Source organism: Ranitomeya variabilis, chromosome 8 (assembly GCF_051348905.1).
Source record: "Ranitomeya variabilis isolate aRanVar5 chromosome 8, aRanVar5.hap1, whole genome shotgun sequence".
Classification (NCBI taxonomy): Eukaryota; Metazoa; Chordata; class Amphibia; order Anura; family Dendrobatidae; genus Ranitomeya; species Ranitomeya variabilis.
In genome coordinates this window covers 20,254,168-20,274,068 of record NC_135239.1, presented here as the reverse complement: position 1 = coordinate 20,274,068, position 19,901 = coordinate 20,254,168, and the positions used below count along the sequence as shown (strand labels likewise).

At 42.3% G+C, this 19,901-nt stretch overlaps 1 protein-coding gene across 28 annotated transcripts in view; it reads left to right on the top strand.

Moving 5' to 3' along the window:
- The window catches only part of NFIA (nuclear factor I A), a 482,232-nt gene that overhangs the window by 353,146 nt on the left and 109,185 nt on the right, over nucleotides 1-19,901 (top strand). For all 28 annotated transcript variants that reach the window (XM_077277136.1, XM_077277142.1, XM_077277156.1 and 25 more), the window contains 2 exons: nucleotides 3,604-3,678; nucleotides 19,683-19,800. In XM_077277136.1, coding sequence (XP_077133251.1) covers nucleotides 3,604-3,678; nucleotides 19,683-19,800 — 193 coding nt within the window. The remainder of the gene's footprint in view (nucleotides 1-3,603; nucleotides 3,679-19,682; nucleotides 19,801-19,901) is intronic.

Sequence of the window (19,901 nt, the reverse complement as noted above, 5' to 3'; positions counted from 1 at the left end):
CGCAAAAACGCTGCGTTTTGCAACGCATGCGTCGGTTTTTGCCGAAAATCGGACGCAAGAAAAATGCAACTTGTTGCGTTTTCTTGGTCCGACGCTTGCGGCAAAAAAAGACGCATGTGTGGCACAACGCAACAAAAAAAACGCATGCGTCCCCCATGTTAAGTATAGGGGGCGCATGACGCATGCGTCGCCGCTGCGTCGCCGACGCAAATCCGACGCACATTAGCTTAACGCTAATGTGAACGTAGCCTTACTGCAGCGACATTGCAGACTTGTGCGTTCACAGAAGTCTCATTATTAGGCCAGGACCAGGAAACCCTTCCCAATGAGCAGAGATCTGGCCTGGGATTGTGGAGGCCTTTGTAGGAGCCGCAGCGCGGAGTTTTCTATTCACCCATAGCCACTTCCAGCTGTTGTTATTGAAATCCCCACATAATCTCTCGGGGTCAGAGGACAGTCATCCATGACTGCGGCTCTAAAAAGGTTATGCTGATTTCAGTTGTCAAATATTGCCCCCTTTTCTCCTTTTTTTCAATAACCACCATTCTGCCTTTTCAACAGGAAAGATTCAGCCAAGAATTGTATTACATGAATTTAGAGTCTTAAAAGTGTTCCCTCATTGTAGGAACACGACATGCTCTGGATGGGATAATTCATTCCTCTATTGCGGGAAGACGGGTTTTTTTTCTTCTTTCCTGAGATTTCTTTGAATACATTTTGCACTGGACTTGGGTCGTCTTACAAGTCACACAATAGACGTCTGCCTGACTGGTAGGAAACGCCGGCGTTTACTGGTACAGCCAAGACATGAAATATTATATGATGGACATGTTATCAGTCACTCCAGAGTCACCCCATTATCAAGCCAATTACACCATAATATAAGTCACCATAATATATAGCTACTGTACATATACTGAATAAATCATGATGATTGAAGTTTCGTTTCCATTTTTTCATCATTTGCATATTATTGACCTGTTTATCCATCCTGGGATTTCCATCATTCCACAACCTTTCCTTCTTGGTGTTGCAATTTCAGTGTTGAGGAGTTTATATTATTACATTACTGATCCTGAGCTAAACCTACCCCAGAGCTGCACTCACTATTCTGCTGGTGGCATACATTACATTACTGATCCTGTGCTGATCCTGAGTTACATCCTGTATTATACCCAGAGCTGCACTCACTATTCTGCTGGTGCAGTCACTGTGTACATATATTACTGATTCTCAGTTACATCCTGTATTATACTCCAGAGCTGCTCTCACTATTCTGCTGGTGCAGTCACTGTGTACACACATTACATTACTGATCCTGAGTTACATCCTGTATTATACTCCAGAGCTGCACTCACTATTCTACTGGTGCAGTCACTGCGTACATACATTACATTACTGATCCTGAGTTACATCCTGTATTATACTCCAGAGCTGCACTCACTATTCTACTGGTGCAGTCACTGTGTACATACATTACATTACTGATCCTGAGTTACATCCTGTATTATACTCCAGAGCTGCACTCACTATTCTGCTGGTGCAGTCACTGTGTACATACATTACATTACTGATCCTGTACTTATCCTGAGTTACATCCTGTATTATACTCCAGAGCTGCACTCACTATTCTGCTGGTGCAGTCACTGTGTATATACATTACTGATTCTCAGTTACATCCTGTATTATACTCCAGAGCTGCACTCACTATTCTACTGGTGCAGTCACTGCGTACATACATTACATTACTGATTCTGAGTTACATCCTGTATTATACTCCAGAGCTGCTCTCACTATTCTGCTGGTGCAGTCACTGTGTACACACATTACATTACTGATCCTGAGTTACATCCTGTATTATACTCCAGAGCTGCACTCACTATTCTACTGGTGCAGTCACTGCGTACATACATTACATTACTGATCCTGAGTTACATCCTGTATTATACTCCAGAGCTGCACTCACTATTCTACTGGTGCAGTCACTGCGTACATACATTACATTACTGATCCTGAGTTACATCCTGTATTATACTCCAGAGCTGCACTCACTATTCTGCTGGTGCAGTCACTGTGTACATACATTACATTACTGATCCTGAGTTACATCCTGTATTATACTCCAGAGCTGCACTCACTATTCTACTGGTGCAGTCACTGCGTACATACATTACATTACTGATCCTGAGTTACATCCTGTATTATACTCCAGAGCTGCACTCACTATTCTGCTGGTGCAGTCACTGTGTACATACATTACATTACTGATCCTGAGTTACATCCTGTATTATACTCCAGAGCTGCACTCACTATTCTGCTGGTGCAGTCACTGTGTACATACATTACATTACTGATCCTGAGTTACATCCTGTATTATACTCCAGAGCTGCACTCACTATTCTACTGGTGCAGTCACTGCGTACATACATTACATTACTGATTCTGAGTTACATCCTGTATTATACTCCAGAGCTGCTCTCACTATTCTGCTGGTGCAGTCACTGTGTACACACATTACATTACTGATCCTGAGTTACATCCTGTATTATACTCCAGAGCTGCACTCACTATTCTACTGGTGCAGTCACTGTGTACACACATTACATTACTGATCCTGAGTTACATCCTGTATTATACTCCAGAGCTGCACTCACTATTCTGCTGGTGCAGTCACTGTGTACATACATTACATTACTGATCCTGAGTTACATCCTGTATTATACTCCAGAGCTGCACTCACTATTCTGCTGGTGCAGTCACTGTGTACATACATTACATTACTGATCCTGAGTTACATCCTGTATTATACTCCAGAGCTGCACTCACTATTCTGCTGGTGCAGTCACTGTGTACATACATTACATTACTGATCCTGAGTTACATCCTGTATTATACTCCAGAGCTGCTCTCACTATTCTGCTGGTGCAGTCACTGTGTACATACATTACATTACTGATCCTTATGTGCTCTCAGTTGTGCCTGGTTCAGTTGCTGTCAGCTGACGTTTTTCCTTCTGGCACTTTTCTGTGACGTTGGGTTCCATAGTAGGGTGTATGTAAATATATGGGATCCCCTGTGCTGCAGCGTTTGTGCCTGCGAGCTTCGCTGACTGTTTCCAGCTGTTGCAGTGAGATTTCCCTTATGTAACCTCAGACTGTGAGACGGGATCTTGCGATTTAGTTTGGTTGGAACGTGATTCCAGATAATCCCAATCAGATGTTACTTAATAGAAGGGCTTTAAATCTATCAAGGATCTCAGTGCTGACTCCTGGAGGGGGGATACCTCGGCCCTGGTCTGCTCATGTGTTACCAGTCACACGGGGTTATCCGGGGTAACGCATTATTAAATCTCTATCTGTTCCACATTTCCTGTTAAGTTGCCTGAGCATTATGGAGCCATCCAGGTGCCGATCTTTTATCCCTTTTCGCATCTTCTGAAAACGCAAACCGCACAATAACTCAGCCGAGCGCTCTGTTTATGGTGTTTATCGTTTGTGTCCATTTATATAAATCAATAAAGTTATACTCGATCTTTCAAGTGCTGGAAGATAACAGGCAGCGGATTGAAATATTAATTGCTGCGTTTGTGTTTCTATTTTGCAGGACATTTGGGCTTCCAAGACAGCTTTGTGACTTCAGGTGTTTTCAGTGTTACAGAACTTGTCAGAGTGTCGCAAAGTAAGTAGCAATCTCCTCACATTGGTCTTTTTCCTTCTTCTTGTTGCACACAAAGTACAATTTTGGGGGGATACATCCATTTGGGTTTGATACGCAGCAGATCCTTGCAGGTTTGCTGCAGCGTACATTGAATTGAGCTGCGGATTTCTCATCCCCACAGCATAACAACTTGTCCTGCGGATTTCTACCGTAAATGCAATGCAAAGGGTGAGCCTTGCAGATTAAATCCACTCCATTTGGTGACATTCCACAGTATGGACGTTTCCGTTCGGATTCATCGTATTATTATTTGCATGATGCTCTTTTTCATTCCTGGCCGACGAGTCGGTAGCAATAAGGAAGATCTACTGATCTGTTTTGCACTTAGACCTTGTTGCAAAATGGGGCTCATAATGTCGCATTAAGTTTTAGGCCTCGTTTACGTGGTTAAGATGCATGGCAGTGTGAAAACATCAAATTGTGCCAAAATTATATGCACAAAAAAACCCAACGTAAGTAATAGGTAGATGGTCAAATATTCCAAAGATGCACCAAGTTTATCATCCGTCATGCGGCAGTGTATTAAATTTAGTGCATTTCCGAATGTCTAAGTTTGCACTATCTAATAGTGTGCAGGATTAGTGTGATGTATGGCCCAACTTTGGGACTCTTTATTTACAGTGAATATTGCACTTCATTATGTAGATTTATCCTAATATAACATTTGCAAGAAGCAGAGCTTTTGGGTGTACTTTTTCTATACAGTTGTAATTGCCGAGGCTCAGGGCAACACAGGGGGCAGAGAAAGTGGCTGCAGGATCAGACTGCACTTTTTGTAGTCTGTAACCATGGAGCCGCACAGGTCCGCATAGGAGTTTTATACAGTAAACTGTAGGACTTTTTTTATCCAGGCATACCAAGGGAATCTGGTATGTGAAATCACCGTGCACACTTTGCATCTCATATTCTGTCTGATTATCGTACTATACATGTGCCGTCCTTCTGCCCCGTAGACACAGGAGTTTGGGTTTGACCTTTCAGAGGATGCTGATGTCGGCCGTGTGAATGGCACCGCTCAGCACGATCGTTACCAGCCTGTCAATATTCACTAAGCACAATGAATTAGCAGGAGTAGTAGCTCTCACCATCCTGGTCGATTGATTAGAGGAGCGATCATTGCTTTCTGCCTGAGTGTCGGATGAGAGACAAGTGCAGAAGCCGAGTCTTTATGTCACTGAGCAAACCTCCTGAATGTTCCTTACAAGATGTGTAAAGCATCAGGAAGAAAGTGTGGGGCAAGGGATTAGGGATGAATTGGAAGGAAGAATATTTCTCCCAAAATATCTATAAACTTGGTCAGATTCATACAAAATATCCTGTCTTCAGTTGCAAAATTGCAGCAGGTCATAACGCACTGTCACTATATATATATATATATATATATATATATATATATATATATATATATATATATATATATATATATACACTCACCGGCCACTTTATTAGGTACACCTGTCCAACTTCTTGTTAACACTTAATTTCTAATCAGCCAATCACGTGGCGGCAACTCAGTGCATTTAGGCATGTAGACATGGTCAAGACAATCTCCTGCAGTTCAAACCGAGCATCAGTATGGGGAAGAAAGGTGATTTGAGTGCCTTTGAACGTGGCATGGTTGTTGGTGCCAGAAGGGCTGGTCTGAGTATTTCAGAAACTGCTGATCTACTGGGATTTTCACGCACAACCATCTCTAGGATTTACAGAGAATGGCCCGAAAAAGAAAAAAAATCCAGTGAGCGGCAGTTCTGTGGGCGGAAATGCCTTGTTGATGCCAGAGGTCAGAGGAGAATGGGCAGACTGGTTCGAGCTGATAGAAAGGCAACAGTGACTCAAATCGCCACCCGTTACAACCAAGGTAGGCCTAAGAGCATCTCTGAACGCACAGTGCGTTGAACTTTGAGGCAGATGGGCTACAGCAGCAGAAGACCACACCGGGTACCACTCCTTTCAGCTAAGAACAGGAAACTGAGGCTACAATTTGCACAAGCTCATCGAAATTGGACAGTAGAAGATTGGAAAAACGTTGCTTGGTCTGATGAGTCTCGATTTCTGCTGCGACATTCGGATGGTAGGGTCAGAATTTGGCGTAAACAACATGAAAGCATGGATCCATCCTGCCTTGTATGGAGCATCTTTGGGATGTGCAGCCGACAAATCTGCGGCAACTGTGTGATGCCATCATGTCAATATGGACCAAAATCTCTGAGGAATGCTTCCAGCACCTTGTTGAATCTATGCCACGAAGAATTGAGGCAGTTCTGAAGGCAAAAGGGGGTCCAACCCGTTACTAGCATGGTGTACCTAATAAAGTGGCCGGTGAGTGTATGTATATATATAGTATTTTTTATTTTTTTTTATTTTTTTTTTAAAGAATGTGTAAATTTACCATATTTCATATCACTATACAACCATCAACTTCTTCGCATAACTGTGATTTTCTGGTTGTTACAAAACTACAACTCCCAGAAACTGTTGCAAAATTGCCCTAATAGTAACAATAGAAACCATGCAGCTGGCTATAGTTATAACTGATAACCCCCATCGTGCTCTATGGCACATTTGGAGTTGTTGATATGCTCCAACTGGACCGTCAGCCCTTATATTAGCTTTATACAAAAAAGAGACTGTTTATAATATTATTGTAGAAAATCACCTAAAAGTATTGCCATGAACGCCATAGGTGTCACTCAGTATCTGCTATCCGTGTAGGAGACCGAGAAATGACGGAACAAAACATTAGAAGAATTCCGAGGACAATTCCAGGTCACTTTCCCTTTAAATTGCTCTTTTGCAGGAACCGCTTGTCTTATTTGTGTTGTTTTCATACACTGTATTTGTTTATGTTGCCACAAGTTGGAGCATTTAAAGAGACAGTAACTATTTTAAAGGATATCTCAACGTGAATACCGGTGTTTGTTTCTTTATTAACAATTCTTAGGATTCATTTTCCCTCCATCCCCATCAGCTGTATACTCCATGTGTGCACAGTACTATGGATACAGCGCCACTAAGCAGTAATGTATATACTGCGCCAGGAAGAAGTAATGTATAGACTGCGCTGTGACCTCTGCAGATGTCGTATAAAGTCAATTTGTATAATTGCTTGAAAATTTACAGCGTGAGCTGGGGAGGAGAGAGGCAGATAGGACGCAGCGTCTGACCTCATACCAGGTATAAATACTGGGTCCCAAAACTAATCTCCGCTCTCTAGATCCATCCATAAAACAGAAGTCCCTAAAAGGGAAATAGATTGCAATGTGCGGATTAGGTCCATGTGACCTGCATACTAAGAAAGCCAATGACTGTTACAAAATGTGGAGTATGCCCAATACCCAAGCCACTACCACTTACATTGGGGAACCTGGAGAAAGAGGTACATTTTCCACACAGCTGTCCAGGTAAAATCAAACCGCTTTTATTGAAAAAAGTTAACACATGGTAAAAAAAAAAAAAAAAAAGACGAAACCTCATGACCTGATGCGTTTCTGGCATACTGGGACGCCCCCAGTCCCAGAATGGGACAGGCCCAGCACTGTGAATACTGGCGGTTCTAGAACAGGCTGTTACTGAACACTACGCCCAGAATTCTTCCCATGTCAATTCTTTTCAAGAACTGGGTTCGAATTGGGTTGGACCCAAATTTCTGCCAAATGAAAAATGAGCTACCCCTGACTTACAGGAACTGGAACGGTGACCATGTACTGTACCTAGTACTACAAGTTCCCAGCATGGACTGTCACTGACCACTAAGGTCTAAAACCATGCATTTCCAAACCATTGGCGTTGGAACACAAGTCCCATCGTTGAGGAGTGATCTGTAACCAACAAAGCTTAAAACGGTTTCCAAAGCAATACTGGTAAAGGACTATTACTTCCAGCATTCATGGACAAGGTCACGCTGGCACTGTTATCTCAAACCTAAAGTCTCATTTCTTCTATGGAGTCTCCTATATAACACTGTATGCATACACTTTCCAGTCCCTTGGAAAAGAGTTATAAGAGCTTGACCTAAAATTACCCAAAAAGGTTACATGTTTTTCAGTAGTATATGGCAAGTTATTAAGACAGAAGAAGAGTCGACATTTTGGAAATGTGGCGCTGGAAAAAGATCTCATCAATACCATGGATGGCAAGAAGCTATAAATCACGTTTGGAACAAATCAAGACAGACATGTCACTTGATGCCGGGATCACGAAGCTACAACTTACCTACTTTGCATGCATCATACGAAGAGATAGATCACTGGAGAAGGATAACATGGTCAAGTCGAAAAGGAAGACCAGCAACCCGATGGCTTCATACTATCAAGAGAACGTCGGAGAAGACTCTGGTGGACCGTTCTAGGCTTTCATCCATCTTCCTTCCTTCATATGTTCATCCATCAAGTTGCCATGGCTCAAGATCGAGCCAAAGGACATTAGGAAAAAATGTGAAGTTACTACATTTTAACAAATGAGCAAGGGGATTTATCAGCTTTTTTGTGCATTTTTCCTTTGAAGTCCATGGAGAAAAAAACCTCTGATGACATCTATTCTGCGCACCTTTGTGTTATCCTAAATGGTTATTTCCCAGACCACACACAGAAGATGGTGGCCTAGTCAGGACACCAGAATGTGGTGGATCCGTGGCCGACCCCTGGGTCCTGGATAGATCGTATTGAACAGGTGGTCTCCAACCTGCTGTTCGCCAACTGTTCTAGAATGATGACTCTCAGCATGACTTAAACTTTGCAACATCTAGAAGAATCACAGGTTGGAGACCTCTTGCTGTAGAATCCAGCAATGGATTGGTGGTCAATACTGAGGATCTGGGCTTGAATCCAATGACGGGCTGTACAACTTTTTGCTTGGGTGACAGGTGCACTTTAAATACTCGACCCAGGTGTCGGATTGTCTTTGAACTACGTACCAGGAATTAACCCCTTCCCTACCACAGTCATTGCCAAGTATAGATAAGATAAGGCAGCTCTGCTGCAGATAATACATTAAACCCATCAGAACTTTGAGTCTGATGTTGAGAAAGAATTTGCGGTCAAGTCAGGACAAGCTCAGTCAGGAGAGCAGTTGGTTCTTATTTAGACGTTTTTTTCTTGCTACATTTCAGTAATGAGTCAGCTATGTCTCAGATATGATTCAGATGTGCTATAAAGGTCTGAAATGTTTGACGCCCCTTCATCGTACCCGGCCACCCACAACTCTAGTAAGGTGCATGCCGTATTACATGTGTCCTGCTCTGTTCTGTTATCCTGTCCTTTACCTTACCAGTTCTTCTTTGTGGTTATTTATTAATATATTGTAACCGATTCATCATTTGCTTTGTTTTTTTTTTACTCCTTTTTTCATCATGTCCTTCTTTTTGCCCTTGTTCATTTTATTCCAAATTCATCCAAATGGGCACATAATATCTAATGAATCTGTGTAAATTAAAAGATGCTTATTGTTTTGGCTCTTTTGCTTTTATGTGCCTTTTTATATTACAAAGTTGCACAATTCCACTAATAAGCTTTAGTATTTGGTTAGTATTTTACATCAGTATTTGTAAGCCAAGACCAGGAGTCGATGATTAGTGGAAAATTATTATTATTAGTATAATAGAAACACATCACCACTTCTGTATTTGTCACCTACTTCTGATTTTGGCTTACAAATACGGATGTAAAATACTGACCAAATGCTAAATATGGGAACAACGTGGCTTTAAAATGTTGCACATTAGTTTCCAACTCTGCAGGGAAAAAATACACTTTTTGTGCTCCACTAGGGCACTGTCAGTACAATTGCACAAACATTTGTGGATAGCAAAACCACGCTCATAATGCAAAAGAAAAAAAAAAAAAAAAAAAGCGAAACCGTGTAAATTTACAGTAAAAAAAAAGTCACTTCTAGAACCATTTTCACTCCAGAAAAAAAGATACAAAATCAAGTAATAGGCCCTTTTGTATTTTAATCCCTGGACATTTTCAATACCTCTGCTTACTGACAGTAAACTGTGAAATGAAATTATCTTTTATATTCAGATACTGCAAATCTGCAACAACCTTTCTGCTTCTCACAGCTGAAGGTTTGTTACATTAAACAGATCAGATCAGTTGTTGCAATCTATTTTTTGTCCTGATAGATTTATTGCAATGTATATAATATATATAAAAGATCTGATCTTGTAGGATTTAATCAGATCAAGTCATAACGGGGAGGGATTCAGGTATATGTGGGCCCTTGGGAGATCCAATGGGCCCTCTCTATAGCTCATCTTTGTCCTCACAAGCATAAAACATGGTTACCTAAATCACTATGGGTGCACCACGCACATTGCACCCCAGCATCTGCCTGTATTTTTGTAGGGACTCAACATCTCGCTGAGTCTGGCGTGAGAAATGTCTCCCTCGCTACATTGTGAGCTGAGCTCTGCTGCTCGAAAGAGAGAGCTATTTGTGCCGGGATATTAGAGGGAAGAAAAAGATTATAATAAAAAATAGCCTGCAGCCCGAGAATGAGCAGTCGCAGTGACCTTGCCTTTTGTATGCCATTACACAATTCAATGGCAGTCCACTCAAACCGTGCTCTCGATCAATATCCTATTAAAGCTGCACAAAAAGTCTCCATAAACTTAGTGGTTTAGCCATGTTTATAAATGGAACTCCGCATAATGAGGTGGTCAATAGAAACCGGCACTAGTAATTCTGAAGTGAGAGCCACGCGTTTCATATCCATTGTGTGAAGTGAGGAGAGCAAAATCAGAAGTATCTATTTTCTATCTATCTATTTATCTATATATCTATTTATTAGCTATCTATCTCAAGCATATTATGGAGGTGGAATTTATTAAGACTGGCATTTTATACTCCAGTCTTAGGTGTTCAATTTTTTATCCAATGTTTTGGAGTTAAACACTTTTTCAAGTTTCTTTTAATGGCGTGCGCCAAATTTTCACTTGCTACAAATCTCCTGGTTTTCACCTCGTTGGACAGTTTTCCATCTTTTTAGTCAAAGTGGTCTCGGTTTGAGATGTTTTTTTACCGAGATTCATCAATTTTCTTTCTTTGTTTATTTATTTTACTCATATAGCGCTATCATATTCCACAGCGCTTTACAGACATTATGATCACTGTGCCCAATGGGGCTCACAATCTGCATTCCCTATCAGTCTTTGCAGTGTGGGAGGAAATCGGAGATCCTGGAGAAAAACCACGCAAACACAAGGAGAACATACAAACTTCTTGCAGATGTGGTCTTTGATGGGTGCTAACCACTGAGCTACTCTTTTTTTTAAGTCGCAAACTCACTCCAGTAGGGGAGGTGTAACATTTTACTTTTCTACACCGAAGTATTTTGTTTAACGATGTGCGAAATGCAACAAACATTGTGCGACAATTTGTAAGTTTAGCCCCAAATGTGATTAATTTTAATTTCTATCTTACCCCCCAAAAAATGACTCCATAAATGGCCCTAGTATCATGCTGATTGGATCAACGTGTACTTAATTTGTTTCAAGGTGCCAACCTCTTAAATTCACCACATCTCCCACCATCGGGGCACTAGTAAGTCAATTTTACGTCAGCCATAGGCTTTATCATTTACAGCAATTTCCGCTGCAATTTATAGTAAATGTCTCAGGCTTTTGGAAAGGAAGACCCACTTACCTCCCTCTGAGCAATGCCTACTTTTTAAAAAGTTGTCGAGAGTGGTAGGAAGGCAAAAAAAGTGACGTGCGCCTCAATTGGCATCCTTTTCCAGAGGGAAAACTGTCTTAAAGTCTTTAGGAGCATATCGCTAGGATATGACACCAATTTATGATGGGTGAGGGGTCAAACCTCTGGGGCTCCACAGTTGTGAGAATAAAGGGTCGGAGTTCTAGTTTATTGTTACATATCTAATCACAAATAAATAGAGGCAGCAGTGTTTCCTTGCGCAGAGAGGCGTCTGCGACCGTCACTGCACAGGGACTATTTAGAAGAAGCTGGTGTCCCTTCATCCTGAAGATCTTTAGTGGTCCCTAAAGTCAAACCCCCGCTGATCATAAAGTGATGGCATGTGGTACGAGTCTGAACTAGAGATGAGCAAATCGATTCACAGGACCCTGGTCCAACGGCCAGGTCATTATTCAGTGGACGCTGGAGAGGATCCCCAAGAACACGGCTCCTCTCTTAATTAGCCGATCTGGCACAATGTCCTTTTTGTGGTGTGACGCACATAGGATGTCACTCCAAGGCGGCTTATCAAAAGGGGAATCGCAGATGCCGGCATGTAGGAAGAGGTTTGCAGCTGCCACAAAATACTGACGTGACCGTTGCACCAGGGTCCCGCGAATGTATTCACCCATCTCTAGTCTGCAGGCATACGTGTGATTCCAGTTACATTGACCATTGTGTGATGTTGAGTACAGCCGGGTTAATGGTTCGCTCTCCATAAGATCCATAAGTCCAACATCTCTTCTTCTACTACTTTCCCGATCCATAAAAAAAGTTTATTAGCGGCACATAATGTTTCTTGCTAATGCCGCGTCTCGTGGAGAGTGAATACATTAGGAGGAGAGTATTTATGGAAGGTTACTAATGCAGCCTTATCATTTTATAGAGCCGTTTTATTTTACTTTTCACTAAATGTTGGTAAATCAAACTCTGCAGTATTCCAGGGAATGAAAACACCATCTGGCCCCTCTTATTTATGATATTTAGCCAGTTCTCTTCCAATAAATTTCCCAAATAGTACATGAAAATTAGATTACACTTATCACTGTTCATCTTTGTCCTTAAATTTCTACGACTCTGATGCTGAGGAACGTATGCAAAAGAAAGAGTCGGGACTCTCCGGTTGTTTTAAAGCTGCAACTTCCAGCAAGCTGGGTTCTCCATTTCCTGCAATACTCCAAGATCTGATATCTTATGTGATAATCATACAGGGATATGGCTTATTACAAGACACAACTATAAAATATAACCATAACGACCAATGCAGCTCCGTGAGCAGAACGTTGTCTATTTCTGCAGAAGTAAAGAATGAAGAATTAACGTTTTCTTATGCATGGTTACAACTCCATTCCAGGACATGTATCTACTATAAAAGGGCAAAATGGGAATAATTTTTTAAGGTTGTTATTCAATTAGTGCAAACAGGGATCCTAAAATAACATACATCGTCATAATGCATAATTCCCCTTGCTTTGGGGGCGATAGTGGCCCCTTTACCTCTTGGGCCCCTGTGCACCCGCACCAATGATGTGTCTGCCCTTGATCTCAGCTCTTTCTTGCAATAATCCCTGTCCCTGGGTAAGCTGCCTTGTGAGAGCAGGTTTCCGGGTACTGCCGAGTAGGTCGCAATGTTTGTTAGAGGACGGCATAAGTGGGGGACTGCTCTCTAGATGACTTGATCAGACTTATGGCGCAGAGTTTTCCTGCTAGGACTGAGTGGCCGGTATGTTATAGATGTACGCAGAAGCCATGTTGCCTTCACCCCATATAATTCCCACACGTTCTCTGGTCGGAATGCATTTTTCGTTCGGTGTAAGCTGATAATTTGCTGAGGTTTCACTTCCCCTCTGCCCTGTACATAAAACATCTTATTATGGTTCCCAGCTAATTATAGATGGTCACATTCTTACACCCGTGCCCCAGGTTTGATCTGTGGTGAACTCACCTCATACCTTGGTATCAGATGACCCCCGCACATAGCGCACCAGCCTCATTATGTTCCTCTGAATTCTGATTACCATGTGGCGTACGGCAGGTTTGTCATACCAAGGGTGTCATACCTGACCCTCAACTTCTAGCAGTCGTCTTATGTAGATCTTGGGGCCAGCAGCCTGTGGCCCTGCATGCTGGGCATCGAGGCTCTGCGACATCTGATGGGTTACAGGAAGAAGACCCCCTCAGTGTCATAACTTGAAGCTTGTGGGCTCCAATGCAAAAGATCCTGTGGAGCCTCCAACTATTGCAAGTCTTTAATAGTAGTGGTCTTTTCATATGGGTCAACAGCATCTTTTAGGCCCCGTAAGCTCCAGGGCCCGGGTGCGATTGCAACCCCTGCATCAAATATAGTTACGACCCTGCCACCACTATAGACCTTGTCACCTGCTCCTGTGTATAATGGAGCCACATGTTCTATAGAAAGGGTCAACTAGAAATATTGATCTACCCACCACGCCTGCATGAACTGCCAGTGATGTCATCTGCTGCTGTGTATGATGATGTCACATTTCTGAGAGTTAATGGCGGGTAGGTCTAGTATTGAAGGAGACCCTTTCTATAGAACACATGACATCATATACAGAAGCCGATGATATAATTCGCAGTTGAGGGGGATAGGTCTAGTATTCTAGGAGACCCTTTCTATATAACTTGTGACATCATCCTATAGAGAAGCTGATGACATAATTCGCAGTTGAGGGGGATAGGTCTAGTATTCTAGGAGACCCTTTCTATAGAACTTGTGACATCATCCTATAGAGAAGCTGATGACATAATTCGCAGTTGAGGGGGATATGTCTAGTATTCTAGGAGACCCTTCCTTTCTATAGAACATGTGACATTATATACAGAAGCTAATAACATAATTGGTAGTTGAGGGGTAGGTCTAGTATTCTAGGAGACCTCTGTTGTAGCACATGTGACATCATATTCAGCAGAAGGTGACATCAGCACCATTAGTTGGTGACAGGTAGGCCCAGTTTGTTGGTTAGGTTTTTGACTTTGGTTCCAACGGGCAGTCAGGGCCGTTCTTACTTCCCATGGCTAGTATGAACCTCTAAAGGCCATCAGGTCTCTTAAAAGAGCAAAACTGGATTCACTTGTGGTTGACTAACATTGCATATAAGCAGATTTGTTTCATTGTAACCGCTGCAAGTGGACTTTTATAAATGACCGAGCGGCAATGGTTACATTCCCCACAGCCTAATGCTCAGGTCACCCCAAGGAAGAATGAACTTAGCTAATGAGGGGTGTGTAAAGGTAAACTAGAGAGGGCTCTATGATGGTCTGTATGATGCTCCAGAACAGCCTGTATACCTGCTTCACCGGGCCGCCTATGAATATAAAGCATTTTCTCGTCATTTCCTCCGCGATCCTGCACCTGTAATATACCCTGAGCAGCTGATTTTTCATAGTCCCATCAATTCTCACCATTATAGGAAATTATTTCTTTTAATTAGATGTCACATAGGTGCTGCATCTGCTCCTAAAGAGACGGGGGGGGGGGGGGGGGGCGCAGCATCCGCAGACACAGAGTTGCTAAAATATTTCTATCTAATACAGTCAGTGTCACTTATCCGGAAAAAAATCCTCCCAATGATGAGCATGGGCTGCTGTTATATTTACCGCAAACTGCTAATATTATCTTTGGGATCTGCTGTACTCGTCAGTGACTGCTGCCTGCAATAAAAGTTGTCTAACTCCGCATCAGTGGGACAAATTCTGTATCAGAGTTACCAGATTATCACATGCTCTCATTATAATCTGTGATCACTATGGCGATAAATTTTCAATTAGAAAAAGATGGATAGCTTAAATAGAAATTAGATAAATAGAGAGAGACTGTGTGGTGGCTCAGTGGTTAGCACTGCGTGGTGGCTCAGTGGTTAGCCTTGCAGACTTGCAGCGCTGGGGTCTTGGGTTCAATTCCCACCAATGACAACATCTGCAAGGAGTTTGTATGTTCTCCCAATGTTTGCACCAGTTTCCTTCCACGCTCCAAAGACTTTCTGATAGGGAATGTAGATTGTGAGCCCCAATGGGGCAGTGATTATGTCTGTAAAGCACTGAAAAAATAAGTAAAATAAATCATTTTTAAAAGCTAAATGGTTATATATTCTTATCATAGAGAGCAAGAAATACAAAGTTATAGGTCGATACATTGATTGATTTGATAGATATTCAATTGTTACTAAATACAGTGAGATAGAAAAAGAGAGCTATAGAACCATTGCTGATCTGTTTTAGATAGAAGTACATAGAAGCACGGTATTTTCCATGTGGTTCAGCTGAAGTTTGTGCCCTTAGAAAGCTGACAGTCCAGAGCTGCACTGCTGGGCGTCTGTTGGGAGTAGTGCGGCTGGGATACTGCAGCGATCCAGTATGATTGATTTCCATTCAAGTCAGACTGACTGCAATGTGGTCATTTTTCTGAGCCATCACTGTGTGTACTGCAGTAGTCTGCTATCTGCAGGGGCCGGACTCATAGCTGTCCACATCTCAGGTCCTTCCATGCAGATTCATCAGTTTTATAGCTTTTGATCTGCTGTCAGGAGGTCCAAGAATCAGAGTCCTCCCTTGTAGGCTTGTTTCCAGAGGAGAGTCGGGGTGATGATTTTTGTAACCTTTCTTATGGATGTAGCATCCGTTGTCATCTGCTTTCAGCAATAAGATCGGTCAATAATGCAAGCAGCAGGAGAGAAGTGTGCTGATCTTGTGGGAGGCAGTGACCCCATAGCCACTTGACTGGACGTTAGAGAAGACAGGGCAGCAGGTGACCAGGATTGGAGACAAGAGGGAGGTCAAAGATTAGGAGTGACAGATTGGAAGGAGTACATTTCTCCGGATCACAGAGTATTTCAGCGGTTGAAAATGTTGATTTTGTTAGCAGAAGTGACCTGTGAAGTCATGTGATGATGATAATGAGGATTGTAGGTTTCAAAGGTAGATTCTTGCTGAAAGGAGGGAAATGGAGGCGAGTATCAGAGTAAAATTTACAAAGCGTTCTCCTGAACCACCGAGTGTATTAGCAGAGGAATGTGCTGATTTTTGCGGGGAGCAGTGACCTGTGACAGAGTCAGTTTATAAAACTGTTCGTATGGAACTTGATATTTAATATATAACATTACACAAAAAAAATCTGGACTAATTTATTTGCAGTGATAAAATTTACTGTCCGGTGTGCAGACAGCCTGACATCTGCTCCGTATCAAACCGCCGTCTACGGAGAAATGCTGCTCTTGACATCATTGTTGTGTTTGCTAGAAATGCTCTCAATAATAAATAATTGGTAACATGATGCAGAAGCCGCTGACTCTCATCTAGAAAGTGACACATTTCTTTTGAGATAAAAAACATTTGTCGTTTTGTGGAAATCTGAATTGGAGTTTTTCAGTTTGTAGCAAATCGGAAAAAAATTAATAGAAAATGTACAACTTGCAAGCCATAGGAATGCTCTGTCCCTTTAATATACAGCCTATCATCCAAGAGAATGCTCTGTCCCTTTAATATACAGCCTATCATCAAAGAGAATGCTCTGTCCCTTTAATATACAACCTGTCATCCAAGAGAATGCTCTGTCCCTGTAATATACAACCTATCATCCAAGAGAATGCTCTGTCCCTTTAATATACAACCTGTCATCCAAGAGAATGCTCTGTCCCTGTAATATACAGCCTATCATCAAAGAGAATGCTCTGTCCCTTTAATATACAGCCTATCATCAAAGAGAATGCTCTGTCCCTTTAATATACAGCCTATCATCAAAGACAATGCTCTGTCCCTTTAATATACAGCCTATCATTAAAGAGAATGCTCTGTCCCTTTAATATACAGCCTATCATTAAAGAGAATGCTCTGTCCCTTTAATATACAACCTATCATCAAAGACAATGCTCTGTCCCTTTAATATACAGCCTATCATTAAAGAGAATGCTCTGTCTATTTGATATACAACAAGTGAGGCAAGAGAATTCTCTCACTTGTAATAGTCAGTGTGTGATCCAGGAGATTGCTCTGTCCCTTTAATATACAGTATGAGATGCAAGAGGAATGCTCCATCCCTTTAATATACAACGTGTGGACCAAGAGAATGCTTTGCCAATTTAATATACAGCATGTAAGAAAAAAAACCGCTGTCACTTTAAAAGGGGATTCCAGAAATTATCATGAATAGTATTTCCATCCGATATTGGAGTGTCACCAATCATGATAGGCGAGAAGAGGACCTCTGAGTTGGCTTTACGATAATATCCCATATGTTTTATAGACTGCTGGTGGTCCTCTCTTCTGCCTGCTTTGTAAGGTACAACATCGGTAAAAAGTTGACCCTAAGTGTCACGACCAGTTAAGATCCCAACAGTCCAGCCCAACTAACCTAATATTTGTGTCTATCTGCACAATGTTAGATTCAGGAGTCAGGACCTTAAAAATGGTCTTGTAGTGTCTGCCTACATACCTCTAGCAAAGGCTGATGAGCAAAAATGTCTTATGCATCTAGGAAATGCCCATCATAGCAAGTGGCGAGAGTCAGGCAGTGGTTTAAAGCCAAGATACTTTTTGGTTATACCTTTGTGTTGTTAATATTTATACCCCTTGTTCAAGATCATGTTCTTGTAAGCAGAGGTGCACTGTAGCTCTGCAGAGGTGACGAACTAAGGGCCCGTGGGCTGAATCCATCCCTCCATGTCATTCTCTGTGGTTCGCGAGATAAGGACATAAAAGGAGCTGCTCTCCATTTTCACTTTTAAGGAGAGCTGGTCAGAACAGAGTTGAAGTCTGCGCAGTAGCTCAAAATCTAAGATTGCACCATCCCTAGCTACTAAGTATTGGCTGCCTTCTACGTCGACACATCCAGTGCTTAGCAGAGAGGGCAGAGCAGGCACAGGGAGCGGCTGCAATCTTGGAATCTGACATGATGCAGCAAACGGTGACCGCAGTCAGCCATTGCAAACGGTGTATGCAGTCAGCCGTCGCAAACGGTGTACGCAGTCGGCCATCCCAAACGGTGTACGCAGTCAGCCATCGCAAACGGTGTACGCAGTCGGCCATCCCAAACGGTGTACGCAGTCGGCCATCGCAAACGATGTATGCAGACAGCCATCCCAAACGGTGTACGCAGTCAGCCATCCCAAACGGTGTACGCAGTCAGCCATCGCAAACGGTGTACGCAGTCAGCCATCGCAAACGGTGTACGCAGTCAGCCATCCCAAATGGTGTACGCAGTCAGCCATCGCAAGCGGTGTACGCAGTCAGCCATCGCAAGCGGTGTACGCAGTCAGCCATCGCAAGCGGTGTACGCAGTCAGCCATCGCAAACGGTGAACGTAGTCAGCCATCGCAAACGGTGAACGCAGTCAGCCATCGCAAACGGTGAACGCAGTCATCCAGTGCAAACGGTGAACGCAGTCATCCAGTGCAAACGGTGAACGCAGTCATCCAGTGCAAACGGTGAACGCAGTCATCCAGTGCAAACGGTGAACGACGTGAACGCAGTCAGCCAGAATGTTTGTGTGGTTCCATCTTTGAATTAGAGCAGACGCAGTCAGTACTTGGCAATAGGGAGCAGCCCATCTAGGACTCTGAGATCTGGCACAGCTCTCTTAGCCCCATTACCCAGAAACAGTTTGCTTAGCCCTACTACAAAGGTACAGTTCTGTTACAGCCCTAGTACCCAGTGACATCTGTCTTATCCCTACTACTCAGGTACAGTTCTGTTATAGACCTACTACCCAGGGAAAGCGCTCTAGAGGTTGCAGAGGTAGCAGCCCAATCACCCTGATGCTTGAGGTGGCCTATTGGCCCCACAATAGTTGTAGAGATCTGTTACTAATTTTTGCATGGGGTCCATCACTTCAGTTTATGTAAAATTTTACCCTTGGTGAGTTCACTAATTCCTGAGTTATAGTTAGGTTGGGTTTGGTTTCCTGCCTTCATAGTGTAACATTAGTTTTATGATGTGGTTTCGTTTGGTGCTTTATTGTCTGTTCACCCCTTTCGTCTGCTCTGGATTCTAGTACATTTTTTAACACGGTTTTAATATTTTGTAATAAACATTATTTTATTACTTCTTTGGTTCTGTATGTGCAGTTTTCTGTATATGTTCTTATGCTTTTTTGCACTGGACCTTTTGTATGGTTTATCTCTCTTTAATGGTTATACCAAGTTATGACAATTTTGTCAGTGTTTTTGTTATCTCCTTATATGTTCTAAGTTTGATGATGTTTGTAAAGGCAAGTGTTTTTTCCACAGCTCAATGTATTTCTCTTTTCTTATGTTGCAGCACCCATAGCAGCAGGAACTGGTCCTAATTTCCCTATTTCAGATTTGGACAGTTCTTCATACTACAGTATGAGCCCAGGTGCAATGAGAAGATCGTTGCCCAGCACGTCTTCTACCAGGTAAATACAAGTGGTGCAGCTACGAGACATTCATAATATGCTTTTGATTTATTACATTTTTTTTTAGACAGATTATTCCACTAGGTGGCGCTTTTTTTATT